The sequence below is a fragment of the Athene cunicularia genome (assembly GCF_003259725.1).
Source record: "Athene cunicularia isolate RWA chromosome 1 unlocalized genomic scaffold, athCun1 chr1_part1, whole genome shotgun sequence".
Classification (NCBI taxonomy): Eukaryota; Metazoa; Chordata; class Aves; order Strigiformes; family Strigidae; genus Athene; species Athene cunicularia.
The window spans coordinates 3,534,842-3,551,859 of NW_020799091.1; the positions used below are offsets into that span (position 1 = coordinate 3,534,842).

Genomic DNA, 17,018 nt, shown 5'->3' on the forward strand with positions numbered 1-17,018 from the left:
AGCCGAGGAGGAATAGAACCAGCTACAGGAAAAGTTTGCTTTGTTGAGCCTTAATAAAACTAATGGGGTATGTTTATGTAGCACCTTTCATTTCAAATGATCAAGTGCCTTGCTAGCCTTAATCATTTCACCCATCACTGAACTGCAGACACCTCTGGGGTGGAACATTAACAGCTGCTCAGTAGAGCACAGCAGCAGAACAGAGCATTTTAATGGAGGAGAAACACCCCGTCCAACTGCAGGTGTAAAGGGAATTTTGTTAAGTGGAATATAATTATCCAAAGCAGTGGTACCTAGGAGAGAGTGAGACATTTCCCTTAATACTCTAATATGGGACTACAGCTGGTTTTCCAGCCCCCATGTTACTGGGGAATCAGCATCTCAGCCTGGGGTTGCAATTGAATCTCAATTTAATTGCCCATTTAATAAGGTTCCCAAAAGAAAAAAACATCTTGGAGATTTTTTTTTTTTTTTTGTGGGTTTCCAGATTCCCACTCTTTCAACTGAGGATTGCCATTTGCCTATTTCAAACACCTAAACCTAACTAGAACCAAATGAAAAACATGGCTGGAGAAGGAGGCTCAGTACCTCTATGTTCCTTACAAGCGGCACAAGGCTCCGTTGGCTATAAAATCCGCACGTTATATAAGAGGGACAAATCATTGTCCCTAAACTATTCGTGGCAGGGTGGCTTGATTTAAATTGTAATCATGGTTTAAACCAGCAAACAGAAAATCTTGATTTAAATAATCAGTTTTAATCTTGTTTTGCATGTGTGCTTTTCAGTTATTTTCTTTTAAAACTGGTTGATTCTCACTGATTGGTATAATTTGCTGCTTCTTTATGCTAAATCAAAGAATATCCTATATCTATACATATTTATTTCAGCAATTATATAGTTTAGCATGCATTTATTCATAGTCCTACTTTTTACATTTTTTAGGAAGACAAAATGGTGAACAACAGATTTCTTATTCAGCAGATGATTGCTGGATATTTTTTTTTTTGTTTTGTTTTTCATTTATTTGGAATTCACGTCAAGCTGCATTTAAATGGAAACTGGAATTCAGTCATAATTTCACCCCCCTCCTCCCAAACCAAGTGTAATAAAAGTACTTGAACCTGCTGGAGATATGAGAAGAAAATAAGTCTTGCACAGAAAACGAGTTGGCATTGACAAAGACAGCGCTAGCTGTCGCTGGGGAACCGAAACAGAGGTGCTTAGAGAGCTCTGCAATGCTTCTTCCTCACTGAAAATGCTGTCTTAAATAGCTCCTGGGTGGTTTTGTTACCCTACCCTCAGCCACTGGCCCTTTTTTGACCCAAATCAGGAAGATTTTCTGTTGGGTGGGATTTCTGCTGCTCTACCCTGGATCGAAGTGATCTATGTGGAAGGGCAGCGGTGTGAAATCACTGCTCAGTGCCCTGACACCCTGTCCTTCAGGAAAGGCTTTACATCACACACTTTTGGGGGGTAAAGCAGAGCTGGACTTCATGAGCAGTTGCACGGTCGTGAGTGGGGGGATGAAGAACCCTTGCAAGGGCACGGGAACGGGTAGCCAGTGTGCCCAACCCCTTAAACCAGTTGCATCCTGAAGTCACTGTAATACATCTCGTCTCTGTTTTCATTCATGCAGATTTTCCTCTTTCCTCCTTTTCAAGCTGCTGGTGGATTTCTGACTTCTGTACACACTCATTGAGCTGAACTACTTGAATGACTTGATGTAAAAAAAAAAAACCAAACCTCTTTCCACCTGCAGAACAAGCAGCTGCTCTCAGGAACTGATCTGGCACCTCCGAAGACCGGCTCTAGGTGCTTGCCCAGAAACTGTATCCATCTCACTACTTTGACTTTCCTTAAGACTTTGGCAGTTAAGACTCAGTTGCTTGGAAATGAACATATTACTCTGAATTTAAACCTTAGTTGAGCCTGCCATAATTTCCCATTTTGTTTATACAGTTTATCTATTAAAAGAAGTGTGTATTTAACTTAAATCAAGGTTTTTTTCAGAACAAGTTTCTATCTCCCCCACTACAAAGCGACCAAACCAGGGCAGAAATCAAAACACATGTTTCTGAGTGCAGAAGAAATCTGTCATTTCGATGCAGTTTGTTTCAGAGTTTGCCACCACTGAAGACGGTTGTGGAAGCCCTGTAGCACTTGGGGGGGTGTGTGTGTCATTAAATACGTCAACGAGAAGAGGGCTGAGCTGGCTGCCAATTCACGCTGCTTGGCATGAAAAGGTCTCTCCTACGGGGAGAGTCTCAAGGGGAGCAAAAAGCCACCACCTGGGCACATTTCGGAGCCTTTCACACTGATTTCAGTGAGTGCCCTGAGTGCCTGTGACCATTAGAGGACTCAGGAAGCTCTTGTGAGATCTCCAGGAGAGCTTTTGGTATAATGGTTTGTGCCTCACGGTTTGTTTGATGCTCTCCTTCTCACAGTTGCTCAGCCCTATTCCACTGCTTGGAAATAGATGCAGCAACAACAAAAAGTAGCTCTTTTTTTTTTCAGCCCCCAAGATATTCAGTACATATTTGAGGTGCTGTGTAATATTTTAAACACTTCAGCACTGAGAATTCACTTAACACATTACCAGGTAGAACCAGAGTACAGTTGCTTTATTTGCTGCTATCCATATGTTTGAATAGAAAATATTTGGATTCACAACTTAAAAATGGGGTAGAGAGAAAAAAAAAAGAAAAAAAAGAAAAAAAAGAGAGAAAGAACACCCTTATTTTCTGTGAGGGAACTGAGATAAAGAATTTAAGAGAAATTAAGTGATACAGCCAAGGTTAAGCACTGTCTGTAGCAGAGCCATGGATTAAATTTCTTGAACTGAAGTCCAGTGCCCATCAAAATCAGCCCTTCCCTGAGTCTTGCTCCCCAAACGTCTTTCTACAATTTATTCACATGTGGCAAAGACTTATTTTTGATCAGGCCATAACAAAGTTAAGTTCGTAAAGTGTTTAATCTACATGAACACCACATAGAAATTACTATTTTCTCTTTATATACATATTTCAAAATTATCTGTGCTGGGATGGACAAAACAAAACAGCAACCTGCCTTAGAGTGTATAATTATTTTTTAGGGACAGTTCGAAGAAACACCGAGACCTCTGCAAAATTAGGGCAGTGCTGCATTTTCAATCATTGCCCTGGATTGTATAAAATGGCATTTTTGCTAAAAGTTAATCAAAGGCCTCTGAGAAATAAAGCAATGAGATTTTAATGAACAAATTCTCATGGCAGAAGCTGTGCTTTCCTTTATTTGGAAAGTGTGCACCTCTGGGCATGGGTAAAACAAAAATAACATGCTCTTTTCTCTCACTTTGTTCTGCTTATGGGTGGAGATGCATCTTCGCGGAAAAAAAGCAAAGCCAGATACCTCAAGGGGCATGGGAGGAGGCTGGTCCAGATTTGGACTAACTCTCTGTGTGCTGGACCTAGAAGTAGATGCAGTGGCCCAAATGGGAATTCAGAAATACAGACATGAGCATCTGGAAAAGCCAGATTGGGGCAGAAGCCTGGTACACCTTTCCCCTGTGCAGGAAACAGTGCTGTAACTCTTTCAAAAGCTGGGCTGGCATATGGACATGCCCTGCCCGTTGCAGCTTGGTGTGACCCCTACAGATCCAGGATGAAGCAGAAAAAGGGGAAGAGGCAAAGGGAAAATAAGCTTTGGCTTCCTGGTCTGCGCTGAATCAGCAGGCTTAACTCTGCAGGGCAGGGGTCCTTCGACCACAGAGATAGATATCAGACCGTTTTGAGCCCTCAACCATCATTCCTTGTTTGAATTTATTGTTCTCTCTAATCCTTTGGTTTTCTCCATGTTACTTCTCTTTCATCTGTTCCAGGAGGGCTCAATCGTTTGCTTAGGACAGAGCTCGTGTCTGGCCCTAAAAGCAAAATCTCCCTCCAAGTGACCACCGAGCTGCAGGTCCATCCCGACCCAAGCACTGATGTCTACACCATCCCTGATGGCCCTCAGTGTCCTGACCATAACCCTCACCCCATGGCATTAACCATTCCCCATTGGCACTGCATATAAATCCCACCCCAAAACCAGGCTGGAAGCAAAGTATTGCTGTCAAAAGAGCAATAGGTCTTACGCTGCTGAACCTAGCTTTATTCCCCCTAGGGTGTTTCACACCAAAGTAAATTATTTACGGCACTCGGAAACAGTGTAAAAAAAATGTGCAGATTTACTTCCCGAAGACTTGGCAGCTTGCCAGCAGTATTAATAAATGCAATTATTTTCCTTAAAAAAAAAAAAAAAAAAAAAAATCAAAAAAAAAAAAAAAAAATCTCCATGACACGGCAGTTTAAAGTGGCAAAGGAAAGGACGAAAATTAACAGAGTAATTGAAAAGAACAGTCAATTCTTACCTGTTAATGTTTTTCCTACATGCCGTTTCCTCCAATATCAAGGCTATTAATGACTTTCTAGAGTTTGGGCCTTTTTTTCCTGCTTAATGGCTTCACCATCATTACAATAATAATAACATGAAACCTACACACTAACCTATATTGAACTGCAGTTCATTACAGCAGAATAACATTGTGAAGGGTTTTAATGTCAGCATCCTTTCAGACATAGATTACGGTAATACAGAAAATACATTCTCTGTGGGATAGACCATATGGGAATAAAAATAATAATAAAAAAAGGAAATGGATAGACTTCCTTTAGAGGCAAAGAGGCCAAGTGATGAGATGGATTAGCCCTAGAAATCAGTGGGAATTTCTTCACTGTGGAATAAAATCAAGACACTGATCGCTAATGCAGCAATTGAAGTATTAAACTCAGATTAATCCTGTGTACCTACCTACAGATGCTGCTGGCTCCCTTTGTGGTCCCTGGGGTGAACAAGGTGCTACCAAGGGGACAATCAGCTCTGGAGTGGGTTGAATCTTTCCAGAGAGACAGTGGCATCCTCATTTGTAAGGCTGTTTTACACCCAGTGGACAGGGGGTTGGTTGAATGTGGAGGGAGATTAAGGGTCTGTTGCCCTAAACCCCATCAATTCACTGTCTCATCAAGGTAAAACTTTCTCTGAGACTCTTGTGAAGAAGTGAGGTGGTGGCTCACCTTTTCGCTGTCAAGAAGTGTCTCGGGGCTAGTATCGAAAGAGGACAAAAAAGATAAGAGGACAGAAAATATGAAGAATCCATCATCAAGAATGTCACTGGGTAGAAAGTTGGATCACAAGTTAGGAAGATGTAACAGCCTTCAAGGGAGCCATTTTTCAGTGGGGAATGTAGCATCTGGGATAGTCATATGGCTAAAGTCTCATTTTTAGGACTAATATTCTTCATAGGAATATTAGTATCTTTATGGTTGGAGAGCCTGAAGGCACATCCCTTCCCCTGACCTTCACATTTCAAGTGATCACCAAGTCTCTGAGTATCTCTGCAAGGTGGCTTCAGCCCGTTGCAATATTCAAGCAATCCCCATGTGCTGTTAAAATGGGGAATTGCAAATCCTACCTGGAAAGGAGCAGTGTAAGAGCTTGGAGGAGCTGAAACAGGGAAGGGGATTAGTGAAAATTCCCTTCTGGATCTGCTACTTGTTTCTGTAGTTCTTCACTAACTTCTGCAACTGATGATGGATCTTTAGTGGTAAGGGTTCTGGTTAATTTTTATTTCAAGCTGAAACATCTTGTTAATATTAAGGTTACAACTGATAAGAGACAAGTGAAAGATGACAGCCAGCAGATGCCTGATCTTGACTAGGTAATTCTAATTTATTCTTGTCTTCCCCTACTCAAAAGGCATAAAGGAAGCTTAATAAAGTATAGCTCATAGCACATTGTTTATTTATTTATGTATTTATTTATTATGAAGAAATTTTTATTTTTTTTTTTTTTAAATCTCCTTTCTGAATTCTCCACAGTCTGAGTATCACATTTTTGCCTACACGGTTTTCAGAAGAAGCCTGTCTGAAGCACACACTCATTTACTGGAAATATTTTATAATGCATTATTTAATTCAAAGGAGAAAAAGAAAAGGATGATGTTGCTGCAACCACGGTAACAATATTAACAATAGAGTGCATGAAGCCTGAAAGGAAATTACTCAGCAAAACATGGTAATAAAAAGAAAAGTCACCATGGATTATCAACTGGGGTATTAACAAATAATTTGTAATGCTAAGATTACTCAGTAACTCTGGCACTACTAATTGTACTGATATACTGAATTGTGTTTTGGGCCAGTGATTTAGGTCAACATGATTTGGGAAACAAGAAGTTGAATGTAAAGAAGACTGGGTAACTATCCTTCCTCTGCAGAAGTTCAGAGATATTCAGGAGAACCTGGCAAGGCCTCTGGTACCAAGTATAGACAACATTAGTAGATGAGCTCTGGACAGCCGATGGGAAGAAGAAAAACATACAAAAATTATCATCATTTGACTAGATCTCCCCTAGCTTTTGTAAACCAGCTCTGAAGAGAAAATATTTGGAAAAAGCTGAGGAAATCTGGAGCATGTGGCTTGATCATCGGGACAGCATTCTGATTTAATAAGAAGCCAAAATGTATACAGGAAAACTAGTGGCGAACAGCATGTTACCTACAGTGGCCCTCCAGTACTTGAGGGGGGCTACAGGAAAGATGGGGAGGGACTCTTTATCAGGGGTGTAGGGATAGGACAAGGGATAATGGTTTTAAACTGAAAGAGGGGAGATTTAGATTAGATCTAAGAAATTGTTCCCTGTGAGGGTGGTGAGGCCCTGGCACAGGCTGCCCAGAGAAGCTGTGGCTGCCCCCTCCCTGGGAGGGTTCAAGGCCAGGTTGGACGGGGCTTTGGGCAACCTGGGCTGGTGGAAGGTGGCCCTGCCCACGGCAGGGGGGTTGGAACTGGATGAGCTTTAATGTCCCTCCCAACCCAAACCAGTCTGTGATTCTATGTTGTGGTGTATTTAACCAAGAGTTCTGGGAGTTACACCACTCTGGCATGCTGACTCTGTAGCAAAAACAGGTAGTTGCCACCATGCACCTAGGACCTGATTTAACACTGCTCATGGCAGGGGGAATATTCAAAGGCTTCAGTCAGGTCTGTATCAGACACCTCTGAGTAAGTGAAAGCATTAGTTAGATTTCTTAACTACCCAGGAGAAACAAAATTATATCATTTCTTTGGTGTTCCTTGTTTGAAAGACTTGTCTTTAAATATTTCCTGCTGTAATGTATCCCCGTTCTTCTAAATATCTTCTATAAGTATTCAATTCTACTGAGTCCTAATTTCCTATGCAGTTTCCTAAGCACTCTTTCCAGCAGCAGTAATGGCTTAAGCAGTGTGGAAGCAGAAAGTGTGGCGGTTACTGCAAGAAACGCTCTTTAAATCATGTATTATGTCAATTAAAATAGCTAAGAGTTGGGTCTGTGATGGTAGAGTAGGCAGAGCTATCATGTGAGCTTCCCAGCTCCTGATTGCCAGGACGCTTCAGTTTTGCAAAAGCCTATGAGAATTTTCCAGAAAGGCAATTTATTTCACGGGAAAGTAAAAGTTAACTGTAAGCATATCCACTAACTTTCTGGTCAGGTTGGTACGGCTTGGAGAGCAGGTTTGGATATTGGGCTGGTTGTTGGCGTGACAGTTTTAAAGCTCATTTAAATGCATCCCAGAACAGCAGTGACTAAAAGAAAAATTATTCCTCTCTGTAGGATGTGGGTCCAGCAAAGTAAAATGAATTGGTGCTTTTAATCTTGTCACCAGTAAGTGTCTGTGCTGCTATAGTCACCATACCACTTTTGACAACTGACTGGTGATTTCAGAGGTGAAGCCAAAGACAAACGGACCTGGAGATCAACCTGGAGATTCTTCCTAAACAGAGGTGACCAACAGATGTGTGGTGGAAGTGTTGCGGCTGCTCATACCTGCATCTAGTTCATTGTTAAATGGGAAATTTGAGCCCGGCAATGACATTTTCACCCTTTTTGCACACATAAAATGCCTGCAGAATTGTTTGCAGGATGTTTCCTACATATCCTTGAATTGTGAAGATGGAAAGAAGCAGCACAGCGTAATTTGACAGCAATGGTCCTGCAGTGTGGCTTCCAGGGTGGTTAGATCTGGAAGTTTAGTTCACGTCTACTAATCTCTCAGTCTGCTAGATAAGAAAATGCCATACTTCAGCAACACTTCTACTGCAAGGATTTCTTTATGCAAATGTATCACAACTGAGCATCTCCAACTCAGTTGAACTGTCTTGAGCCATCTGAGGTGACTCATCCTGCCTGTGAGATCCTCTGGCCACTTGATACTGCCCACATTCTTCCCAAGAGGAGATGATGACAGAGAGAAACATCAGCTCCACTCTGCACATGTACACAGCATTAATCACTGCTGACTTGTCCTGCTAATGAAGGAAATTACTCCCCCTCTCTCCTGCTCCTTGTCATATTTAAGCAACTACATGCCTTGATGGATATTAACACTAAACCCAGATTAAAACTGAAGTGAATCCTTAGGTTGTCACAGCTTCTTTGGAAGAGCTGAAAGTTAAGCTGTACTTGTTTTGTTTGTGTTTGGGTTTTTTATTTTTATAAAAGGGCTGCAACTCCACTTTCAAAAAGATAAATTTTAAAAATGCAGTTGGCCCCTGTCTAAAGTAATACTGCAGCAACTGTGCTGAATAAACCAGTAAACTCATTATCACAGTGAAGGCAGAGAAAGAAGTGGTTTGTTTGTGTCTGGTGTGGATTTTTTAATTTTTTTTTTGTGTGTGTGTGTGTGTGAGAAGGGTTTAAGTATGGGAATATCCACGTTTTCTACCCATCTCTCATGTTTGGATCTATCCGGGGACTACCAGCATGATTCATCATGGTTTGAGTGGATCTGGGGTAAAATCTGCCCTACAGACCCAAGGGAAATATTCAGAGCCTGTTTTATGGGTGCTTACACTCACTGTCCATCTTTACATCTATTAAGAGTGCCCGAGGCAGTACAAAAGCTTGAGGTGCTCTAAGCCCGGCCCGAATAGTCCTGCGTGGCCCTGAAGTCAAAGAAGGCACAACAATGCTACAAACTACTAAAACTGGAGAAAGAGGGACGCTCAATAGGCTGGTGTGTACAGCCACTCTGACTGAGGCAGCATCCAATCTAGACCATCCTCAGCAGCTATTTGTCTAGTTTACAGTTAAAAACTTCTAGCATTGGAGTTGCTCAGATTCCTCTGACTGTCTCCTCCAGCGCCTAACTGCCTACAAACCGTTCACAAGGAGAGGAGGGTCTAGGTGGCTTTGATGAGTTAGTAGAAGAGACGGCTAAAGGGAGATCTAGCTGCAGTCTTTTAACTATTTTAGGTATGTGGGATATACAGAAGATGGAGTCGGATTGTTCTTGGAGATGCTCAGTGAGTGGATGACAGGCAATGGACATGAGTTGTGGCAGTGGACATTCTGCCTACTCTTAGGAGGAGAGTTGTTCAAAACAAGAGTGGTCGGCACCTGAACCAGGACATAGAGGTTGTGGCCTCTCCATCCTGTGAGATACTCAGAGTGTAACTGAACATAGCCCTGAGCAACCTGATCTGACCTCAACATTAGCCCCGCTTTAAGCAGGAGACTGGACCAGAGACCTTCAGTGATGCCTCCCGACATAAATTATTCTGTGGTACTGTATTTTTATGATGACATCTTTATGATTAAAGTATTTTGCTTTCAGTATGTGACTGAATTGCTGCAAAATAAGTCAATTTCTGGAAGACTATTACCTTGTTCTCCTTCATTGTGCTTTTCTCTATATTAAACAATTGCTGGCTCAGTACAAAACCTGCTCAGGGTTCCCTAAGGTAATGCCAGTTAACTCCAGGCTCAGATCCAAATGACTACTTCAGGAACTTCTTTTTCTTGAGTCAGTCTTGCTGAGAAACAGTGAGAACTAGTGTAGGAAAGAGGTTCTTCTAATTTCATTGCTAGATTTCCAGGAACCAAAACTCCTCCCTGTGCACGGGTCTGAACTGCTCATGGGCGTTCACAATTTCAGTTTAGATGGACATGCTGCAGAATAACCCTTGAGCTATATGAAGTGCCTGCTGCATGAGCAGCACAGAGTGATTGCATTATCCCCAGACAAGGTGCAGTAACTTCAGCTGTCACCTCTGTCCCCTTACTCTGCAAAGTGACAGTCCAGGTGGAGTGAAAAGCACTGCCCAGTGGAGGGGAAGCCACTGGGACAGTTTGGGTGTGCAGGATCTGAAGCTCAGGGCAATGCCAGGGTTATAACTCAAGCTAATTCTTCAGTTGAAAAAAAACTAGTTAAAGTATTCAGCCTCCTAGAAAGCCTGGGAACGGTTCAGATAAAGCAATGTATGGCTTTCCATGCCAGCTGCCTGTGCAAGTGATTTATGGACTGTGATATGCTATGGAACCAGACCACTTCATTGGTTTCCTTAAAGACAGGAGGGTGGATTGTGGCTGCACCTACTGAGCAGCGTCTCTATTCCTTCCAGGCATCACCACTCCTCAAATAAAAGCAAACCTGCTTTTCTGAGGGAGCCAGACCTCTCATTTTCGATGAACACAATAACCGTCTTGGTAGAAACATGCTTTGACAGCTTTGGATTTACAAACATCAGAAGTAAATTCTGATTATTTATTTTGGATAAATAATGAACAGCATAAAAATCGCTGACGTTAACCTTCATTGGAAAAGTTGGTTTAATGGGCCCCATAAAATCTTCTATTGATGGCAGGTTCATAAAGCTCCATATTGACTTCAGCTAAAGGCTATAACTTCTATCAATACTGTCAACAATTAATATTGACTACTAAAGGTATCCTGTAAACTGAGTCATAGCATTATGTTACTTTATGCTGCCATTAGCAAAATTTCAGGTCTTCTTGAAAACATTTCTCCCATAAATCTGGGATTTCTCAAAATAGCCCGTGTGGTAGCTAGCAGCAGAGGGCCCAGCGTAACACTTATGTGCAGAGGGAGGAAACACAGAGTAACCTTTGGTTTTGCTAGACAAAGCTTCTGAGAAGATCTCAGGCTTCATTTGCTCCAACAGAAGGTTTCAGGCTGAGAGGGGTTTGTGTGCAAAAGTGTTTCACACCTTTATCTGTGCTAAGCAATTACAAAATGAAAATGCCCAAGTTTGGGGTACATTTAAGACTCTTCCTCAGTCCTTCTTTTCCTCCCTTGCAGCTTTTGTTTGGATATGTTTATACCGCCTATGTTGAAATGATATGTCTTTCTCTCAGCTCTGGACCACTTTTTGTGACCTGAACCTACCTGCTGTCTCTTCCCAGGGAACTCTAAGCATCAGCTGCAGCTCCCCAACACCACAGTTTGGAGCGTAATATTTTCTCTCAAGTTCCACCACCTCTTTTTTTTTTTTGTCCATATTAATACTACAATCACATACTGGACACCACCACTCTAGATTTCATTTATGCTACACAGACTTTGTGCATATTATGATAGAGCCTTTCTCATTCAAAACACTCAACATCTAGGACTGTGAATGCCTAGGGCCCAAAGAAACTCCTACATCTGTAAAGAACTTAAAAACCTGCAGGTATGTACTCCACTTTTCTGTCTTCCCCTTTTAATTGCTATGAAATGACGCTTAAACAAATGGTTAGTGTGTCATTAAATTTAAGGGAATAGGAATTGGAGGTTGTCTCAGTCCTGATATAAGCCAAAATGTCTTGCTAACATTTATATTTTTTTTCTATCTCTGTCTTGCTTTTTGTCTTTCTAAAACTCCAAAACCAGACTTAGAGAGCTCCTCTGCCGGCTTTTACGGTAATGCTGACATGAGTACTACTGCCTCATTACTTTCAGTAAAGCCTTTCAAGGCAGGATGATCAGAGAGCTGGAGCACCTCCCCTGTGAGGACAGGCTGGGAGAGTTGGGGGGTTCAGCTGGAGAAGAGAAGGCTCCAGGGAGACCTTAGAGCGGCCCCCCAGGGCTGAAAGGGGCTGCGGGAATGGGGGGAGGGACTCGTCATCAGGGGGTGTAGGGATAGGATGAGGGGTAAAAGTTTTAAACTGTCAGAGGGGAGATTTAGATTAGATATGAAGAAGAAATTATTCCCTGCGAGGGGGGTGAGGCCCTGGCACAGGTTGCCCAGAGAAGCTGTGGCTGCCCCCTCCCTGGAAGGGTTCAAGGCCAGGTTGGATGGGGCTTTGGGCAACCTGGGCTAGTGGAAGGTGGCCCTGCCTGGGGCAGGGGGTTGGAACTGGATGGTCTTTAAGGTCCCTTCCAACCCAAACCAGTCTGTCATTCTATGACGTGCTGTTGCTAATGTGTTGTGCTAATATAATTGCATTTGTAAGTGATCTGTAGGTACAAAGTTGCATTTGCACATGCAGAGATAGCATTATGGAAACCAGTGAAAAAAACCTCCAGCACTTAACGTAATTCTTCTTTTTTAAGACACAGAAACAAACAAACAAAAAAGGCAAATTCTGTACTTTGTTTTTCTTAGTAGGCGTGGAAAGAAAAATGTATGGGATAGGATCATAGCTGCTGATACACTACCATGGAAAGTACCAGAGAGAGCTCTGGGTACAGAAGAATGGGATGGAAGTGCAAGGTGTTTGGTTTTGGTTGTTTTCTAGTGATTTCTCGGGAGGGTATACAACTGTAATGGACACTGATGATCTCTCTAGGCTTTCATCAAAACACAAGGCTTAGAAAGAAAACCATATCATCTGGCGTGTCTGCCTGTCCCTAACGGGTGCGACCGTCTAAGATATTACACTAAGAAACTTAAAAAAATATTTTAAAGGTAATTTTAAAAGATTCTTCCGTACATCCTTTAAACAGAAGGCCGTTTATCTTTGAACTTTGCCTAATATATCATTATCTTTGAGCAGAAACTTAATAAGCTTCTGCTGTAATTTTGTTGGGAGTTAAACATAAAATCATGTGGGTGGTGTATGTCTCACCATGTCATGGCTTCCCAAGGAAAAGTTATCATCATTTGTCACTATAATACTGTGGCAAAAAGCATAAAGAGAACAAGCAATACAGTCATTTCACATCAGCTTTCTGCGCTGAGCTCAAGCTCCCGATGACTTGTGCGTAGTAGCTATATTAAGAAGCAGGCTGTGCCATAATTGAATTAAAGGTGCAAAGGCATATAGGGCTGTGTGAACTCCTGGGTCAAGCTGCAATTGAATCAAAATCCTCTCTCCTTCCTACACTGCTTGGCAGAACTGCTGACCAAAAGGTTCGCAGACTTACAAAACACATGCAGGAGTCCCCACAGCTGGGAACACAAAGTTACAGAGATAAAAAAATCTGTGACCTTCAGCTTTTATTTCGCATGAAGAAAAAGGCTTCTAAAAATATTTCACCATCGTTTTCCTTCAGAGAGCAGTCAGCTGATTTACATAAATGAAACGGCTCCTGTCAAGGAACCAGCGAGGAAAAGAAGGAAATTATCTGCCCCGAAAATCTGTAGCAAAGATAAGAGCGGCATTGGCCAGGGGAGGGGAGATTTAAATGCTTTTTCTCTGAAAGGTCGCTACAAAAAGCAGAGAGAGTATTACAGCCACTTAATGATCTCTGTCGCTGTGATAAATAAGTAGGACCTTCTCCAGCAGTTTATTAACAAACACTCTGTAGGACAGTACAAAAGGCCACGACATGGGGCTATTAGAAGAGTGTTTTCACTGAGTCTGATAAAAAAAAAACCCAAAACCAACAAACCAACACAAAACCTAAGGAAGATTAAGGTGGAGTGGTAAAAAGAGGTATAGCTCAAGGCTGACATCGCACGTGCTGTCATCACTTACCGGTTTCGGTATTCTCATGCTCTGTGTCGGTGAGGGTGAGGTTAGAGTTGGCCCGGCTTGACAAGCAGGAGCTGCGTCCCGACTTGGTGTTGCGTCCCCAGAGCCTCACGGGATGCTCGGGAGACATGACCACGTCTGCCTCTGTGTCAGCATCCGAGCCGGCGCTGATGGAGTAGCCGCAGTGAGGCAGCCCGATATCAGTCCGGTACAAAGTCCCGTGGGTGGGGGTCACGTCTTCAAGACCCAGCTCTCGCAAAGAGAAGTTGGCTCCTGGGACAAAACACAGCAACTCTTAGTGGTTACTCTTTAATAGGGGATGGTTTCATCTAGAAAAAGTCAATGGAAGAACCGTTCATCCTCTTTTTTCAAGTGGGATACAGCAGCTAACGAGTCCTAACATCACACCAAAGATTCCCCCTGTTTTGTGGCCTTGCTTAGTGTCAGATGAAATGACAACATCAAGACCAAAAAGCAGCTGGATTCCCGCTTCTGGAACCTGACAAAATCTCCGGGTGTGTTCAATGAAATCATCAAATTAGAAAGCAACAATGGATGGAGAAATGGTGAAAGTCTTGGAGAGGCAAAAAGAGAGGCAAATCTTCTTGGGAGAAAAGCAAAATGAGGCATGCAACGATCAAAAGTCGTACCATACACCCAGCTACTCTACTTCAATAGGAAATTTGAGTGAGTTCTGCTCACTGAAATCCCTGAAATTACATACTGGGGGGTTACATTTCCTTTGTTGATCTCGCTTTACCCTTGCTGGCCACTCACACCTTGACTCAGTTTAGCTATTCGTTCTGATACAGTCACAGCAGAGGTTATTTGGCTGCAAACAGATGCAGTTGTTTAGCTGACGAAAAACGCAACCTGAAAAATGACTCTTGAGTTCATGCCTAGTTACCCGCAGAGCTTCAAAATCAGACTGAATCAATGTGAATGAGGCTTCAAATATTAACACACTTTGTTTGGGAAGTTGTGCTAGGAGGCTGGGGAGGGCAATTAGCGGCTCCATTTAAATCCACATTCATTTATTAATGCATGCTTTTATTTTTCAACCCTGAATGTCTTTAAAAGATTTTGGCCACCCGCGAATGCCGTTAGCTGCGCTGTGTGTTTATACGGCACAACACACCCTCACTCCTGCTACACTATGCCTTGATCGGATGGATTAAGGAACTTTATCTATAACTGTAGGAGGCATCAGACCCTGGATCATGGCTAAATACCAACGCCGGTGATCAGAGTCAGTCTAGCTGGCTTCTTCCCATTATTTCAGTACATAAATCCCCTGCAATAAAGAGAGGTAGAACCTGCCAAATCTATGCACAGTCCACAGACTTAGTTTTAGAGTGGTGTCGGCAGCTCAGACGTGTTTCAAGAAGATAAATCTGAATGCATGATCACCAGGAAAGTTCAGGCCCAAACCTACCTTCGAACAGTGAGGTTCACATCTACCCACTATTGAAACCTGTTCATCACATCTGGACCTCAAAGCTGTATCCAAAACCGAGTGTCTGATTCTCTGCTCAAAACCACACAAGCACATGGCTCTCCTCACATTTCCATTTATTGATGTTAAATATCGCATTGTGGAAAATGTGTATGAGGTAGAAAAAAAAAATCAGTTTTCTGCTTTTCCAGAGTCTGATTTCACACATGTGGAAACACCCTGGCTTGCCCCCGAGCCCTGCTGTATGGGGAAGGTCTTGGATCATAGCGCACAGGCACTGAATGATCAGCTGGCCCCAAGGAGATGCTATTTTACTACACTTGTCGGTTGACTTTGCAGCTCATAGTGAACAGTGAGAAGATGTTTGAATGCAAGATGAATAATGGGACTGGACAACACTTCCATGTAAAGTTTGGAGAAGGAGCTTTTTGACGTCAGGAGGAAATAATTATGGTTCAGCTTGTTACAGTTCGACAGCTGATAGCACTCAAACTATATAAAGCATTCAGGAACCTCACACCTTTTTAATTGACCGGACAAGAGTAAAGCTTTCAGGCAGAGTGGACAGATAAGGTTAGATGGGGTTCACACCTCCGTCAAACCCTTGGGCCTTGCTTAGGAAGCACAATGCAAGCTTGTGGCAAATTAATCCATTTAACCTGACTGCAAAGCAGTCTGAGAGAGCATCCTCCACCACTCCTCGGCATGAGGCAGCAAATGAACTTGACCTAAGTTACAAACACAAAGAAGCGGTATTTTCCCAGAGACCTTGCTCTTCTCCTCCAGTTTTGACTTTCATGCAAAGTCAGGATAGTTTTTAAACCCTCCTCCGTGGAGTACTGGAAAACGTCATCTTTTGGTTTTCCTTGTGCTTTTGAGTCACTGATGGTGAGTGGCACGTTCCCCTAAAACAAGTCACACTCAGCATCATCAGACACATCAATGTGCAGCATGACTGATGCTCTCCAGTAACAGCAGCTCATAAATTATGAAAAATGACTGCTACAATTAACTGAAAATCAAATTTATTTGCAATAAACAGCAGGAGATGCATCGATTTTCATATTCTATGCTCACTGTTGCCTTTTAAGCTGGAAGAACTCAAGTCAATAAAAGGAAGATAATAAATATCTCAGACTTTTTAATTCAGATCTGGTCTATTTTTTCCTGTGCTGACTTGCATGTTTGCTGGCACTCTCACTCTAGTTAAAACCATTTAAATGCTGACTTGTTTATTTACTGAATTTATTTGGTCAATTTGAAATGTTTCCCTCCTCTGCCTTCCAAACTGATGCAGGAGAGAAATTCACTTTGCCTTGTTGATGTCATGCAGGCTAATAAGGCTTGGTTTCGGCTGGCATCAGGCCAAGCAGCACCACAAAGTGAGGTCCATTCATGGCTTTCTGCCAGTGAAAAATGTGGCACAGAAGTCTGGGGCTATTGTTAACACTCTTCAGGCCAGTTTCGGGACTCTCAGGATAAACTGGGAGAGAATTATAAATTGAAAAATCTCTAGGTGATGTATCGGAAGTAGAACTGGGTGTACTGACATGGTTAATTGTAACTTCTCAATTAATTTCAGCCATTTAGACCAGTGTTTGTTTTTTTTTTTACTATTTGTCAGTACTCTACAAAATTTTCCTAGGGAAGTATGAACTTGTGTACAGCAAATTTATATTCCCTGCCAATAGACTCGCTCTTCTTATTTATCTTTTGTGGGCTTCTTAGGAGAAGTCCGTGGACCTTCATGGCCTTACAGACCCTCAGGCTGAAAACCACTGACCTGTACTAATTCACATCTATC

At 42.3% G+C, this 17,018-nt stretch overlaps 1 protein-coding gene across 9 annotated transcripts in view; it reads right to left on the reverse strand.

The window, feature by feature from the left end:
* TENM4 (teneurin transmembrane protein 4) overlaps positions 1-17,018 on the reverse strand; it is a 601,633-nt gene that overhangs the window by 335,763 nt on the left and 248,852 nt on the right. For all 9 annotated transcript variants that reach the window (XM_026843650.1, XM_026843624.1, XM_026843595.1 and 6 more), the window contains one exon: positions 13,762-14,031. In XM_026843650.1, coding sequence (XP_026699451.1) covers positions 13,762-14,031 — 270 coding nt within the window. The remainder of the gene's footprint in view (positions 1-13,761; positions 14,032-17,018) is intronic.